General features: G+C 46.4%; 1 protein-coding gene across 2 annotated transcripts in view; it reads left to right on the top strand.

The window, feature by feature from the left end:
* Positions 1-16022, top strand: part of PRP40C (pre-mRNA-processing protein 40C) — a 66918-nt gene that overhangs the window by 24767 nt on the left and 26129 nt on the right. For both annotated transcript variants that reach the window (XM_086525318.1, XM_086525317.1), the window contains exons 2-3: positions 14040-14363; positions 14484-15839. In XM_086525318.1, the coding sequence (XP_086381444.1) occupies positions 14088-14363; positions 14484-15839 (1632 nt within the window). In that variant the 5' untranslated portion in view covers positions 14040-14087. The remainder of the gene's footprint in view (positions 1-14039; positions 14364-14483; positions 15840-16022) is intronic.

Genomic DNA, 16022 nt, shown 5'->3' on the forward strand with positions numbered 1-16022 from the left:
ACAAATTTGTTATTCAGCTCAGCATACCGTCCTCAAACTGATGGTCAGATAGAAAGAGTAAATCAAATTTTGGAAGAAATGCTTCGACATTACATACAAATTCGATTGGGGTCGTAGGAAGAGTATTTGCCACTTATAGAGTTCGCATACAATAACTCTATCCATTCAGTAACTGGCATGACTCCATTCCCAGCAGCTTATGGACATACTCCTCTTATACCGGCAAACTTTGTTCTTCAACACAAAGTAGCTCTAGCAGATCAGTTGGTTCAAGAAATGCAAGATGCACTTATTCAAGTACGTGACAAGTTGGTTCATGTCCAACAAAAATACCAAAAACAAGCCAATAAGCATCGATGACATGCGGATTTCCAAGAAGGAGATTTGGTTTTGTTATATGTAGCACCTCATCGCTACAAAACTGTGAAATTGGTCTTTCCAAAGTTGCGCCCTCGCTTCTATGGACCTTTCAAAATAATCAAGGAGTACTCAGTTGTTAGTTACAAGTTGGAACTTCCACTCTCATGGGGCAAACTTCATCCAACCTTCCACATTTCTTGGCTCAAACAGTACATACAAGGAGATTCGCCAATTCCAGACTTATCTTCTTATGTGCCAGAAATTGAGGATGAACACATAATTCTTGTTCTAGAAAAGATTCTTGATGTTAGACATAAAGAAACAAGACGAAAGATCACAACAGAATTTCTTGTCAAGTGGATGGATCTTGATGAGTTAGACTCAACTTGGCAGATGGATGAAGATATGCAGCAGTACCCAAACATTCTTCAAGAATTCTTTGACAAGCGGAAGACTTTTATCTGAACACGGGGTTCTAATTTAAATGGGAGGGATGTCACGATTGTGACTTGTTACACTCTTCTTGATTCATTACAAATGCAGATGCGAAGTGTGACTAACCCAGGAGGACTCCTGTTCTCGAATTGTCACACCCCTTCGCCCAAAAGACATACCTCTTCGCCAAAAGCCACACTCCTTCGACGACTGGTCACACCCCTTCACCCTATGGATGCGACTCTTCACCCAATGGTTGCAGCTCTTTGCCGAAAGGATGTGTCTTTTCGCCTAAAGTCATGTCTCTTCACAAAGAGACATGCCTCTTCAGTGATGACTATTCAATTCCTATAAAAGGAACCCTTGTATCACACATTCAATCAATCAAACACAGAGTCTTCTAAGTTTTGTTTCTAAGTTCAGTTCAGTTTCTTAAGTCTTAATCATGAGTTTAAGTACTTAATTAAGGATTAGCATCTAGAAGCCTAACATTAACACCCCCTCTTAGCACCTGATGCTAAACAAACCGCATGAAGCCGAAGTTCTGAGGCGAAGACGTCTTCTGCGATTCCACTGAAGGACAATACTCTGGAAAAGTCCGCGAGTGTAGCATCACTTTGGGGTGTCACGATCGCCAAGAAACCTCCATGGAAAGATGCCGTCATGAGTAGTGTAGCAAACTGCTGTACTCCGCCGATACAATCTGAAGATACTGCGTGAAGGTCCCAAACCGAGTATGAAAACAACTCCTTGTCGTGAAAGAAGTACCAATAGATCTGCAAGTGTCTTGCCATAGGATCTGTGGTGTTTGTAGTCAAACCGACTGGAGAAAATAGGAAAGCCCATGAACCGTCATGACAATGATTGGAAGCCTGTCAGTGCATGAACCTGTAACCCAGTGTGGCCAGGTGGCTAAGCAGTGTAATACTCCAGGAAGGCCAGATGTAGCAATTTGTGCCGTAAACGTCCTCCGAAACAAGGAAACCCAGACTAAACAGTCTGCATTGTAGAAGCTACCGTAAGCTGCAACAGTCATCGATAGACCGCACGGACGATCACCGGATGGTGTCTTGTCAGTAGAGAGGGTAATCCAAGATGAGGGGAAAGCCAGATTCAACAGTCTATGCTGCGAAGGGCCTCAGAGAAGAGGTGTGGTCAGACCAAGCTGTCTGCACCGTAATCATCCACAATACTTTGAAGCTCTCTCCAAAACTAGGGAAGCCAGACTGAGCAGTCTGCGCTGTGAATATCCTTTGGGAAGAGGAAAGGCCATACCAATCTGTCTGCGTCGTCTTGCTTGTATCTCATGCCTTCAATCCTTAGGTGTCAACCAAAATAGAATCCACGCCAATGCCACCAAACCTCAACTCGGTGTGGCTCTCAATGTGAACGAGTTAGGAGTGGCCTACTGCGTAGGTCAGGGGATAAGTTTGCTGTAAGGTTACGGAGGGTGAGTGTAAGCAACTCTGAAGGTAGCAATCCAAATGATCAGGAGTGTAAAAGAGCAACTGCACTACGATCCAAGCCAAGCTCCGGGTGACTCCGGATGTAGTCGCGGGATGCCTGATCTCCCGCATCTCGCGGGTAAATTCTCCAAGAGAGTCCAAAGTACTGAAGTTTCACTCCAGTCTGTAGATCCAAGCAATGAACCTGTCCAAGAAGAGATCCAAGATCCTCTCCCTAAGTCCATGTAGATGCTCTTGTGTAAGCAAGTGATTTGACTTGTCGAGGTCAAGTGGTAAGTGTCTATCCACCCAAGATGGTGGTGTCTTCTCTAGGAATGTCCGAATCCCATATGCCATGAACATGGCCATATCTCGTGTGAACTCCTTTGATGAGTGCATAGGTGTGTCCATAGCAAACCACAAGTCACAACCCCCTTTGGAGTGCGCAACCGCCGAATGATGGCTGGAATGAATGGATCTCCCAAGGATCGCGTAGATGATCAAGCCGATGTCGAAGATAGCGTGTACTGCAGCAGTCACTGAGAGACCGCATGGACCACCATCGGATGGTGTCCTGGCAGGAGGTAACTTTATCCTCTGTGAAAAACTCAAACCATGTGGCTGCTGTGACCTGTCCACCCAAAAACGCAACTGGGAGGTGATGAAAAAGCTAATGTCCAGCGATTTTCAGCGTGCTCGTACGCTGCCGGCAGGGTCAGGAGCAGTGCAGAGGGTGTAGGGAGGGTGGGGAATCAATGGCACAGCCCCAGGGGGGCTGAAAACAGAGGGAAAACAGCAGGTGTATGGCTGAAATCTTTAGCAGGTGAAGAGGAATCTCACCGGCAATGCACCGGATGCAAGGCTGGTTTCAAAAGGCAAGATCCAGTGGGCCAAGCGGAGCACTACCCCCCTCTGCTGAAAACGCTGCTGATTGCCAAAAATGCCAGATCTGACCAAAAACGCAGGTAGAGGGAGGGGTGTTCCGGCGACGAATTGGTCCCAGAAGTGTAGCGCTAGCAGAAGAAACAACAGATCTGATGGTTGCTTGCAAAAACGCAGGTGGCAAAGCATTCCTTCGTGATGGAAGCTATTCAGAAGATGGCGCCACTCCCTCTTGCAGGCAGATTTGCAGAAACGCTGGCTGATCTTCTGGCTGTTGCAAAAATGCTTGCTCCTCTAGCCCTTGGGAGAAGAACCTTTGCAGAAGCGTTGGTCCCATGGAGAGCCTGAAGCTGCTGATACCATGTGATGCCTGAGCTCTGATACCAGGTGAGTGCATGTGTACGTAAGAGAGAGAGAGAGAGAGAGAGAGAGAGAGAGAGAGAGAGAGAGAGAAGAAGAAGAAGAAGAAGAAGAAGAAGAAGAGAGTGACAATAGACACTAAAATGCTATGTGTAGAAAGAGGGGGCGATCAACCCCCCATGACTACCATGAGCAGAAGACCCTCAATACAATCAGTATGATCTCTGTGAGATGAGAGATATGGAAGTGGGCACCCCCCTGGCCCTATAAATAGGTGCCCAAGGGGAGGTAGGGCAAGGTGTAATAAAAATTTCTACGACCCAACAGAAAAATGATATATGGAAATATATGAGGGCGCCTGGACAAAAGTGGGCGGCGGGATCAGGAGCAACCTAGACTATGGGTGGCCATCCTGGAGACATACTAGCGGTACATGTATGCCCTAGATCTGTGAAGCAGCAGAGTGGTGTAAGTCTAACAGCATCTCTGGTCCTTGTACCCCATGACTCTAGAGAGTTGTTGCCACTAGGAGGTGTATTTTTCCTGTTGCTTTCCGTAAATAAGTACTAGATATTTTTATTTATTTTTATTTTTACTTGTTTTTCTCGGAACCCTTGAAAAGGTGCAAGTGGACATTGCATGGCGAGTGTGAAATGGCTGCGGTCGAATAGGTTTCTCACATCGGGAGTCTTGGTCGGTCAATCTAGGACTGGTTGGGCTAGTTAGCACTGAATTCTGATGAGTATGGAAGCCTGTGTGCGCCAAATGAAGTCTGGGCCACTCGGAAAGTCACTTATAACGTTATAAATCAGTTGGAACTAAGGAATTAACACAAAGGGGCAAACTGGACACTTGGCACGAGGAGAGCAGCCTGCAGGACACCTCATCAAGAGGAGGTGCCCATTTGAGGCTGGGGGTTGATTTTTTACTCATAAGTGACCTACAGTGTGTGTGTGAGTAGTGGGTGCAAGTCTACAGCTTTAATGGAAAGCTTGCCTTCTCCTTTGTCTCATGTAGTGCGATGATTTGCTCTCGTGCATCTCTCTCTCCCCTTTGGCACATATGGTAATGCCACACTAGTTGGGCTACTCAAATGAACATGTACAGTTCTGGGGGTTTATGCGCATTTGCCAAGGCAAGAGCCTTCTAAACAGGAACCGGATTAGCTAATTGCTAATCCCCCATAGGTACCCACAGTTCCATGGCGAAAGATTGCGAGTTTGGAGAGTTTTCTCGCGTGAAAACTCGTACAATTCACAGGGGAACTGTCCCATTGTGTGCGGGAGCCCTTGGGACTCGCGCAGGCGTGTTCGCTCCACTAAAAACGATCCGAAACAGGGAATTACAGCCTGCTGTGTTTTTTTGCAGGTTTAGGGTTTCGCACCTAAATTGCAAGGGAACATCGGGGGAGCCTCGTGAGAGCCTTGGGATGCGTGTACAGGCTTTTGGGCACCCGGCAGTGAAAAACAGAGAATTACAGCCCGCTGAATTTCTGTGACAGCTCACCAGAAAGCTTCTAGATAGCGAGGGAATCCATCCTAGACAGGTGCTTTTGACCTACAGGGGTTTTGCGTCCTTATGTTGACGAAATCAGGTCGAAAACCTGCGTTTTCAGCCCTCCAGGTTTGGACAGCTTTGTGAAAGCTTGTGCTAAGTGGTCAGATCGTTTACCTTAATTTGAATAAAGAAATCCGAAAGGGGCGCCAGTCTTTGGGGCCTATAGGGTGTCGGTCTCGTGTGCGCAGTGACATTCTAGTCGCTGGACGCAACTGTGTTCTCTTCCCTTCTCATTGCTCTGTGTAAAGTTAACAGGTAATTCAAATAGGACCGCCCTCTACGTTGTATAGGCGAGTTATATGGTTCCATCGACGGGATAGTCACTTTTTCTTCAAAAAGTGCATCGTGGATTGTTGTGGGTGAAAGCAATCATTATGGCAGAGAAGAGAGACCAAGTACCTGAAGAGGGATCTTCCTCACATGGCACAAAGAAAATTCCTTCAATTCTTCAAGAAGAGGACAGGTTGTTTAGAACTCAACTGCGTTGCGGCATGGACATGTTTCAGCAGTTGGCTAACAACCCAAGGATGCAGGAGTTCTTACAGGCTCCGACACAGGGTTTTTAGCCTCCTACACAGGGCATGGCTGAGCCGTTGCAGGAAAAGGAGATTTCCAATGCGCAGAGGACTCATGATGCTCGAGGGAAAGCACATGTGGTTGAGCAACTAGCGGTGTCCAATGATCCAAAGCAACTTGCTTTAGTTGGACAGGAACCGTTTGTGAATGGTCAAGGGAGCAATGAACTGGCTATGCTTCAGACCCTTCCATTACCTATTACTTATCTTGGTTATTTTGGAGGTGGTTCAGTGTTTCAAGCTATGGCTGGACCTTCCACAGGTTATATGCCAGGGAATGTGTTCGGGACAATGCAAACAGGCATGGGTAACCCTATGTACGCGAACATGGGTGTCCAACCAGGTTTTCAGGGTGCCTATGGCCAGTTTTGAGTGCCTCGAACACAATTTGATATGGCTGGTTTTTCACAGCCATATGTACAAAATTGCAGATACAACTGGGAAAACAGTTGATGCCAATGCTGGAATGAACAATCTCGGAGCACCACTGTTACAGGCTCTTGTTCATGATAATGTGGCTCCTTTTGAGTCAGTCTAAGGATTACAAGGAAGGTGGGCAGGGAGTGATGTTTGAAACTTTCAGAGGAACTGAGGATCAATTGAAGGCTTTGACCTTCATACAGTAGTTCGATGCAGCTTATGCCTGTTAGTCCCATCTTGGGGAAGCTTCGTTCGCACATTTAGAGCTATGTGGATGCGGAAGAATTTCATATTATACCACTTGAGGGCTGTGATGTGTTACTGGGTATCCCATGGTGTTACAGGCTGCATGCTATGGTGGATACTTACAACAAAAAGATTACCCTTGTACATAGAGGAAAGACTTATGTCCTTGATGTAAAGCTTAGAGGCGAGTCTGTTTTAGTTGTTTCTGCTTCTGCTATTTCATCTGTAATAAAGAATCATCTTTCTGCGTACTTGATCTTTGCAAAAGAAGTACCTCAAGTTGTATTTAATTTGTCTACCTTAGATAAAGACAGGTCAACTTTTTTGAGTGGTTTCAGTGATTGTTTTTCGGACTCTTTGCCAGGGGAGTTACCTCTTGAGAGACCTGAGGATCATACTATAGATCTTGTGCCAGGTTCTAGTCCACCGAATAGACCACCATACAGGGTTAGTGCAGCCCAGCAGAAAGAGATTATGAGTCAAGTCAACGAGCTTTTAGAGAAGGGGTTGATTCAGCCCAGTTCATCCCCTTTTTGTTCGCCTGTACTCTTAGTGCAGAGAAAGGATGGTTCATGGCGCATGTGCATTGACTATCGCGCCTTGAATAAGAATACCATCAAGAACAGGTTCCCCATACCGAGGATAGATGACATTCTTGATCGGCTTGAGGGAGCGTCATTGTTTACAAGAATAGACCTAAAGAGTGGGTACCATCAGATACCCATTAGGCTAGAAGATGTCCATAAGACTGCGTTCAGGACAACATTTGGTCTCTTGAGTTTCTTGTTATGCCATTTGGTCTCACAAATGCTCTTGCCACGTTTAATAGAATGATGGACAAAATTTTTCGACCACATAGAAACTTCGTGGGTACCTTCTTTAATGACATGATTGTCTACTCGAAGTCTGAAGAGGAGCATAGGGATCACTTGACTGCAGTTTTCAATGAGTTACGTAACAACACGCTACTCATTAATGCGAAGAAGAGTGAATTCTTTTTGCAAGAGATTCACTTCCTTGGGCACATTGTTTCAAAGGATGGGGTACGCATGGATCCCGCTAAAGTGGAAGCAATTAGGTCATGGCCAGACTTGAAGTCCGTACATGACATTTGAAGCTTTCTAGGCTTATGTTCCTACTACAGGAGGTTCATCCGAAATTTTGCGGAGATTGCTTCTCCACTCCATGCAGTGCAAGGAAAAGGAGTTACTTTCAAGTGGACAGCCAAGGAAATTTTAGCGTTTAAACACTTGAAAGAGAAGCTGACTTCAGATCCGGTAATCATTTTGCCAGATCTTTCGAAACCTTTTGTGGTTCTGTGTGATGCGTGTGGCCATAGTCTTGGTGCAGTTCTAATGCAGAATGACCGAGTAGTCGCATATGAGAGCATAATTCTTTTGAAGACTGAAAGGAACTTGCAAGTCTATGAGAAAGAATTGTTGGCAGTAATTCATGCTCTCACTAGTTGGAAACACTATCTGCTAGGGGCTGATTTTGTTGTCCAAACGGATCATCAAACCTTGCGATATTTTCTCACACAGACGAAGTTGTCTGAGAAGCACATGCGATGGACAAACATCTTGTCAATGTTCCATTTTCAGATTGTGCATGTGCAAGGGAAAAAGAACGTGGTGGCTGATGCGTTGTCACGAAAGCCCCAAATTTCAGCAGTGTCAATTCCGTACCATTGTGAACTAGACGAAATGAAGACACAATATGCTGAAGATTCAGATTTTGCAAGGATCTATGACCAGCTTGTTGATGGGCAACATCATGAGCACTATATGCTTAAGAATGACTTTCTCATGATGCATGGAAAGTTATGCGTTACTAAACAGTTATGGCCAAAGATTTTGATGGAAAGTCATGCTCCACCTTATGCTGGGCATCGTGGAATTGATGCGACAGTGAAAGGGGTTGAGGCATTCTTCTATTGGCAAGCTTTGCGTCAAGATGTTGATACGTTTGTAAGCTCATGCTTAGTTTGCCAAAAAGTCAAATTTGACAGGCAAAAGCAACCGGGATTGTTGCAGCCATTGCCGATCCTAGATAGGCCATGGGAAAGCATAGCAATGGACTTTATCTTTGATCTTCCAAGGACGCAAACAAGCAATGATGGGATTTGGACTATCATTTGTAGGTTCAGTAAGCAAGCCCGTTTCATTCATGTGAGGAAGAAGATAAAGCCAGAACACATGGTCAAGATATTCATGAGCAATATCTTTAAATATCACGGGATGCCTCAGTCAATTGTCAGTGACAGGGATCCACGTATGACGAGTCTTTTCTGGAAGGCATTGTTTGAGAACATGGGCACTACGCTAAAGTTCGCTTCTTCGTTTCATCCGCAAACTGATGGACAGTCAGAAGAGGCAAATTCTACTGTCTTGGACCTGCTCAAATGTTATGTGTCAGAGCACAAGTCAACTTGGGAACACCATCTTCCATGGGTGGAATATGCTTACAATAACACTGTGCATACGTCAACAGGTAAGGCACCATTTGAGATAGTGGAAGGAGGGAAGAAAGTCCTGCCCATTTTGCAGACTAAGGACAAGATATTTGAGGCAGACAAATACAGGAAGATAAAGTTTGCTCTTGAGAAGACTCAGGCTAAGCAAAAGAAAGGTGCTGATTGTCACTGTCGTGAACTTGTATTTTCACTTGGTGATTGGGTGCTTTTGCGCTTTGAAAAGGCCAGGTTAAGGAAAAGGAAAGGCAAGGAACGTTTGTTTCCTAAGCTCAGTATGCGATATTATGGTCCTCTTCAGATTTCAGAAAAGATCAGCGATGTAGCTTACAGGTTAAAGCTACCAAAAGGTTGGAAAATACATAATGCTTTTCATGTCAGCCTTCTAAGACCCTTTGTTGGTAATGTGCCAGAGAATATGCTTGATGAGGAACAACCCGAAGTGGAAGAATTGGATGAGATCCTTGTTCCTGAACAGATATTGGCACATAAGGAAAGAAAGGTTTGAGAAAAGTTGCAAGACGCTATTTGGTGAAATTCAAGAACTATCCATCCTTGGATGCCAAATGGATGGAAGAGTCTGAATTGGTTGATTCACCTCAACTATTGCAATTGTATCTTGAAGCCTTTCAGATGGAACCCACAGTAACTTGATGTAGCCTTTTTGGAGCAAGGCAAGAGCATGGTTCATGATGCTCAACAGAGTAGTTTAGCAATTGTATCTACTCTTTCCATACAGAATTTTGCTAGAGAAGTTTGTGCTTGAGAGTACACCAGAAGACTTCTATGCTTGATATATGTGTTGTAGCCAGGTTGGTGGGATTGTTTAATCGTCCAACGCTACATTTCTGGAAGCATGTATATCTTGGATTCCCATCATAGAATATGTGTGATATCAGGAGATACCGCATGTATTATTGGCATGCAAGCGAGGTCGCTTGCAGTATTTCAAAGGTGGGGTGTGCCACTAGGAGGTGTATTTTTCCTGTTGCCTTCCGTAAATAAGTACTAGTTATTTTTATTTATATTTATTTTTACTTGTTTTCCCCGGAACCGTTGAAAAGGTGCAAGTGGACATTGCATGGCCAGTGTGAAACGGCTGCGGCCGAATAGGTTTCTCACATCAGGATTCTGGGTCGGTCAGTCTAGGACTGGTCAGGCCAGTTAGCACTGAATTCTGATGAGTATGGAAGCCTGTGTGCGCCAAGTGAAGTCTGGGCCACTCGGAAAGTCACTTATAACTTTATAAATCAGCGGGAACTAGGGAATTAACTGAAAGGGGTAAACTAGACACTTGGCAGGAGGAGAGCAGCCTACAGGACACCTCAGCAAGAGGAGGCGCCCATTTGAGGCTGGGGGCTGATTTTTTACTCATAAGTGACCTACAGTGTGTGTGTGAGTAGTGGGTGCAGGTCTACAACTTTAATGGAAAGCTTGCCTTCTCCTTTGTCTCATGTAGCGCGATGATTTGCTCTCGTGCATCTCTCTCTCCCCTTTGGCACATATGGTAATGCCCCACTAGCTGGGCTACTCAGATGAACATGTACAGTTTTGGGGGTTTATGTGCATTTGCCAAGGCAAGAGCCTTCTGAATAGGAACCGGATTAGCTAATTGCTCATCCCCCACAGGTACGCACAGTTCCATCACGAAAGATTGCGAGTTTGGAGAGTTTTCTCGCGTGAAAACTCGTCCAATTCACAGGGGAACTGTCCCATTGTGTGCGGGAGCCCTTGGGACTCGCGCAGGCGTGTTCGCTCCGCTAAGAACGATCCGAAACAGGGAATTACAGCCTGCTGTGTTTTTTTGCAGGTTTAGGGTTTCGCACCTAAATTGCAAGGGAACATCGGGGGAGCCTCGTGAGAGCCTTGGGATGCGTGTACAGGCTTTTGGGCACCCGGCAGTGAAAAACAGAGAATTACAGCCCGCTGAATTTCTGTGACAGCTCACCAGAAAGCTTCTAGATAGCGAGGGAATCCGTCCTAGACAGGTGCTTTTGCGTCATTATGCTGCAGAAATCAAGTCGAAAACCTACGTTTTCAGCCCTCGCCAGGTTTGGACAGCTTTGTGAAAGCTTGTGCTAAGTGGTTGGATCGTCTACCTTAATTTGAATAAAGAAATACTGAAAGGGGCGCCAATCTTTGGGGCCTACAGTTTGTCGGTCTCGTGTGCGCAGTGACATTCTAGTCGCTGGATGCAACTGTGTTCTCTTCCCTTCTCATTGCTCTGTGTAGTTAACAGGTAATTCAAATAGTACCCCCCTCTACGTTGTATAGGCCGGTTATAGTTGTTCAAAGCCCTCTCTGAACAAGCAGTGGAAGCAGCCTTGTATCTCATAATAGATTGGGCAGAGGCATGTGTAGTGCAACTCTGTCTCTGGCTCCATGTGACATAGGGGGCATGTCCTGGCCTCTAGTGGCACTCCGTTGTATCTCCCAGTCTCGACACGAAGCTGGTGTGAAGATGTCGTATCTGGATTTTGGCCAATAGCACATCGTATCCCATGAGACAAGTGGGTGTCCATGTATCCGGGTCTCATCACAAAGCTTTCCTCTTTAAGCTGGAGAAGATTCTCTCTATAGAAAGCCATCTTCGTGCCCAGCTCTTGTGCCGTCTGTGTCCATGCCCTCTTGGTGTCTAGCTGAGTGAGGTCCTGGTGATCTCGGATTGTCTAATAGTGAGAGAGGGTGCATCCAATGAGTACTGGAAGGGGGGCAATCTGTCCATGCTGAACCCATGTGCTTGAAACCATGATGTCATCTCCCCATACCAGCATGCTGTATCTCCCTGCATGGCTAACTGGTGAGAGGACTCAAGGCGGGCATCTCTCTCTTTGGGAAGGTCCCACTGGTGGTGTATAAAGGAGACTGATCTGGTGAGCTCCTGTAGTGGGGGCAGCTAGCACTACTCGGATAATGTCACCTGGTACTGAAGCCTTGGTTCTAATAAGCCGCGAGATCGTAGAGACCAGAGGCTTCTCCATGTCCCCCCATCCATCAATGCAACCCAACCTCCCATGATGGTCCAATGAAGCTCCCTGTATCTCAGCACCATAGAGCAATGCGGAAGCCACCAAAGTGTCAAAGAGCCAGAGCTTTGTCCGAGGTTCCTGAAACTGAACTTGTGAGCATGTCCTCTCCAATTTGCCCAATGCTGCATACGCTATGGTCAGTCTACTCTCCTCAAATGAAAATGTTGGTCCACTAAAGACCACCACCCCAAGGCAAGTGTAAGCATCTGTGTACTCCACTGTCTCCTGGCCGTATGTGAATGCCGGTGCTGACTTCCTGATCCACTGTGGGGTGGTATTGAACACCATAACCTTGGTTTTACCAAGGTTGACAAACAAACCACTTTCATGGGCAAACCTATGCAAAGCATCCGAGTGACGTTGCATCCCCTCTGGAGAGTCGGAGATCAACACAATATCGTCAGCATATAACAAAAGCCGAATCCATGTCCCTGCCAGCTGTGCACCTCTATCACTATCTCTCTCAAATATAGTCAGAAACCTCATCCACATACATCCTAAATAGAGTAGGAAAGAGCGGGCAGCCTGCTTCACTCCGATAGTGGAGTGAACTAATGTAGATAGCCTCTCTGAAGTGCGTAAATGCCCCACTACTGACTTGTATAATGCCATGATCCCCCAGATCAGCTCTGTGGGTACTCCTATCTCCTGTAGTCTGCGCATCAATCTAGCTTTGGGTACTGTGTCCACAAAGCTACAATAGATCCGTCTCCTATGTGATCTGCCCTCCTCAATAATGGCCTTGAGTGTCAGGATGTGGTCAAGAGTAGAGAAACCTCTCCTGAACCTTGCCTGCCCGGCTGCGCGTATACCCTCCCTCTCTGCCCATCTACTCAGCTGCTGCTCAAGAATGGATGCGCACAACCGTGCCAATGTGTGTCCAATCATGATAGTTCGATAATTCCCAAGCTCCATAGGGTCTCTTGACTTGAAGATGGGTACAATAGTAGATAAGCTCCAAGTATCAGGCAAGCCCTCACACATGGCACGGTTGAACGTAACTACTCGAAGCTCTGCGAGCAGATTCCTCGCATGTTTTAAATGCTCAGCCACTATGCCATCATGATCATATGTTCTTGCTGTCCTCATCCTATCAATGGCCTTCTTCACCATCTGAGGAGTGAAAAAAGCACATGTGTGTGGGCATGGATCGGGGGGGTCAGGAAGGGGGGGCTCTCTAGGAACTGTGTACAAAGATGATGCGTATTGGCCCCAGGCCTCTATAGAGGTAATGACAGGGGGTGGGGAGTGCTCATGAAAGAGTCGCCATGCCTCACGGTAGAGAGAAGACGAAGAAGAAGAAGAAGAAGAAGAAGAGAATTTTAACGAGAGTTTTCTGCCAGTTTTGGTCCTGCATCTGGACCCTCCGGATCAGCCGTAGGATATGCTTTTTCATGTGGATGATAGCACATGCTCGATTGCCTGTAGGCACTTGGTCTACAGTCATTGGTCATAATCCAACTTGTCAAAGATGCGAGTCTTTACAGTTTAAGGCACTGTTTCTGGGTTTGTCCATATGTGCAGCCAGTGTGGATGGCAGTTTGTTGTTTGTTGATTAGAGTGGGCATCCATAATGGGTTTGTGACGTGGGGGGACAGCTGCATGGGTTTTCAATTTCCGGGGTCACACCCCTTTTTTCAAGGCTTGCCGACGGATCCAGTCTTCTTACTTACTCCCTTAGGCTATAGACCAAGTACTCTATAGATGATACCAGATGCAGGTCATGAGTTGGATTATTACCACCGAGACACAGTTTTCACCACGATATGCAGCATCATGCTTTGGACCATGTGGAAGGCTCGCTGTGCCCCACATTCTGGGCTCTCAATCCTCCCCTACGTCCACCGTTTTGACAGCCATTTGGACAGAGCTGCTGCATACTCTTCGTAGTCAGTGGGATTCTTCAGCTGGCTCCTCCAGGGAAGTGGAGCAGCATCGATGCGTCTTTCTTCACATATGGGCGAGATCGTCAGTTCTTTTCCATCAAGACCATGTCCACATCACATGGCATTATGCACCGCCACAGTGGTTCCTTTTACATAGGCTACCTTGATGTATATATAGTTCACACCTTGTTAGCCCACTTTTCTACTTCCTCTGGTGATACGCCATTGTGCATCTTCAAAGGTCTCTTATGTACACAGAATACAGCCCCTTTTCTTGCCCAAATAGGGGGGAGGAGGGGGGGAGGGAGGGAGAGAGTGCTTTTCTGGATGCTTACAGATTTTGATTCCCATAAGAACAATCACTGATTTTGCAGATATTAAGGTATCAGGTAGTTGCTATGGCATTTAAGTCTTAAGAGTCCATGAATGCGGCTTTTCCAAACGAAATGGCAACTCAGGCATGGCAACCCCAATCAGTGCAGCCTGCTACGCCTGGACAGACATCAATGGCAGGGCCCCAAGGACAATGGCAACCTTCCACATCGGCAACTCAAAGCCAGGGAATGTCAGCCCCTCTTTACAATAATGCTTCAAGCTTGCCACCTTCACCTTCTGATGCAGTACCTCAGTTTAGAGCATCTAATCAAGCTAACCCAGATTCTTTAAGTTCTCCTCAGCCTCAGCAATCTTCAACTCCAGTAAGTCCAAAGCTTGTATTTTCACACAAGTCTTGTGTTGCGTTTGGTAATATAGCATTTGGTGATGCTGCTTGGTCTAGTAATGAGGTAATAACTTAAGTTGCGGATGCTTTTTTGCAGCCTGTTGGAGCAAGCTTACCACAGGGGAGTGCCATTGCTACTTCTATTGGTATACCTGGATATATACCTCAGGCACCCTCTTTTGCTGGGCCGAGATGGCCACCACCGTCCCCTGCTCATAATTCCCAGACAGGAGCTCCAGCCTCTGTCTCACAAACAGGACTGTCTGCTCCAAATTCTCAGATCAATTCAGTGCCTCAACTTGCAATGTTAAGCACTCCCCAGGGGCTTGCAGTGCCTCCTGTGATTCAACCTCCGTCAGGGGCACCCTGGCATCCTCATCGTCCGCCTTCTTCTGGACTGCCTGCTGTTTCAGGGCCTTCTTCCTCTCCTAGCACTTCAGCCTCACAAGAGTCCTCTACAGGCAAGGTGCCTACAGCTCCACTTGGTGCACCGAGCTTAACTGCAACCCCTGTTGCTACACAAGCAAGTTCTTCTGGATTGGCTGTCCCCTCTGTAGCATTAGGACCTTCATTGCCAGCACCGTCAGCACCTCCAGGGTTGGCTCCAGTCTCTGTATCTCAGGTGCCAGTGAATGTGTCAGGTCAGCCTACAACACCGGGACTTCCTGGAGTACCACATCCTGCTGCCGTATCATCATCTATGCCAAGTGTTTCTGTATTGCCAGGTCCTTCTGGGACTCTTGCTCCATCTGAGTCATTGGCACCTTCTTCTTCTCCTGGAGTTGCAAGCATGACACCTGCAGGGACATCAAGTTCTACAAGCTTACTTATATTTCCTACCATAGGCTCAGCACTGCCTGGACCTCCAGGAGTTTCTGTGCATGTATCAGGCGCGAGGCCATCCTTGACCATTCCTGCTTCTACAGGGGCGCCATGTGCTGGAATCATGGTAGTCCAACAGCAACAATACGTGCCATATTTAAGTGTGCCTCCAGTCCCTCCAATGTTGCCATGGGCCCAGGGGCAGCCTCGGCCTTTTCCTCCCTATATCAATGTTCCAAATCCATTTTTGCCCCCAGTACGTCCTGTAGTTCCCACTATAACAGGCAACACCATGGGCAAGGTATCTTCAGACATTACTGCCCCATTGGCTCCGCCCGGAGAGCAAGCACCAACTGGTAAAGCGTCAACTGCTGAAGGAGATAAGGTACTTTCGGTATCCTCTTTATCAGGCCAAGTTGTTAATGGACAGGCTACAACAAATGCAAGCAATATGATATCTATCACCAGCTCAATTGTCACCGAATCTGCCTTAGGAAGTGAAGTATCTGCAAAAGTAGTGGAGGTCGCTGATGTTTGGACGGCTCACAGGACCCAAGAGGGTATCATCTATTATTACAACTCAGTTACCGGGCAATCTACTTATGACCAGCCTCTTGGGTTTCAAGGAGAGGTACACACATACTGTAACTTTGACTTGAGAATGTTACAAAGCAATCTGATGCTTCTATCTGTTTTTCCTATAAAGTCCTATGTCAGCTGATTTCTTCAAACAGTAATAACTCACAACTCAGTGTGCGTGTGTGTGTGTTGCATATTTATCTTTGATTACAGAGTTTAATGCTTTTCAATGTCA

Source organism: Adiantum capillus-veneris, chromosome 12 (assembly GCF_014529385.1).
Source record: "Adiantum capillus-veneris isolate H3 chromosome 12, ASM1452938v2, whole genome shotgun sequence".
In the NCBI taxonomy this organism is placed as follows: Eukaryota; Viridiplantae; Streptophyta; class Polypodiopsida; order Polypodiales; family Pteridaceae; genus Adiantum; species Adiantum capillus-veneris.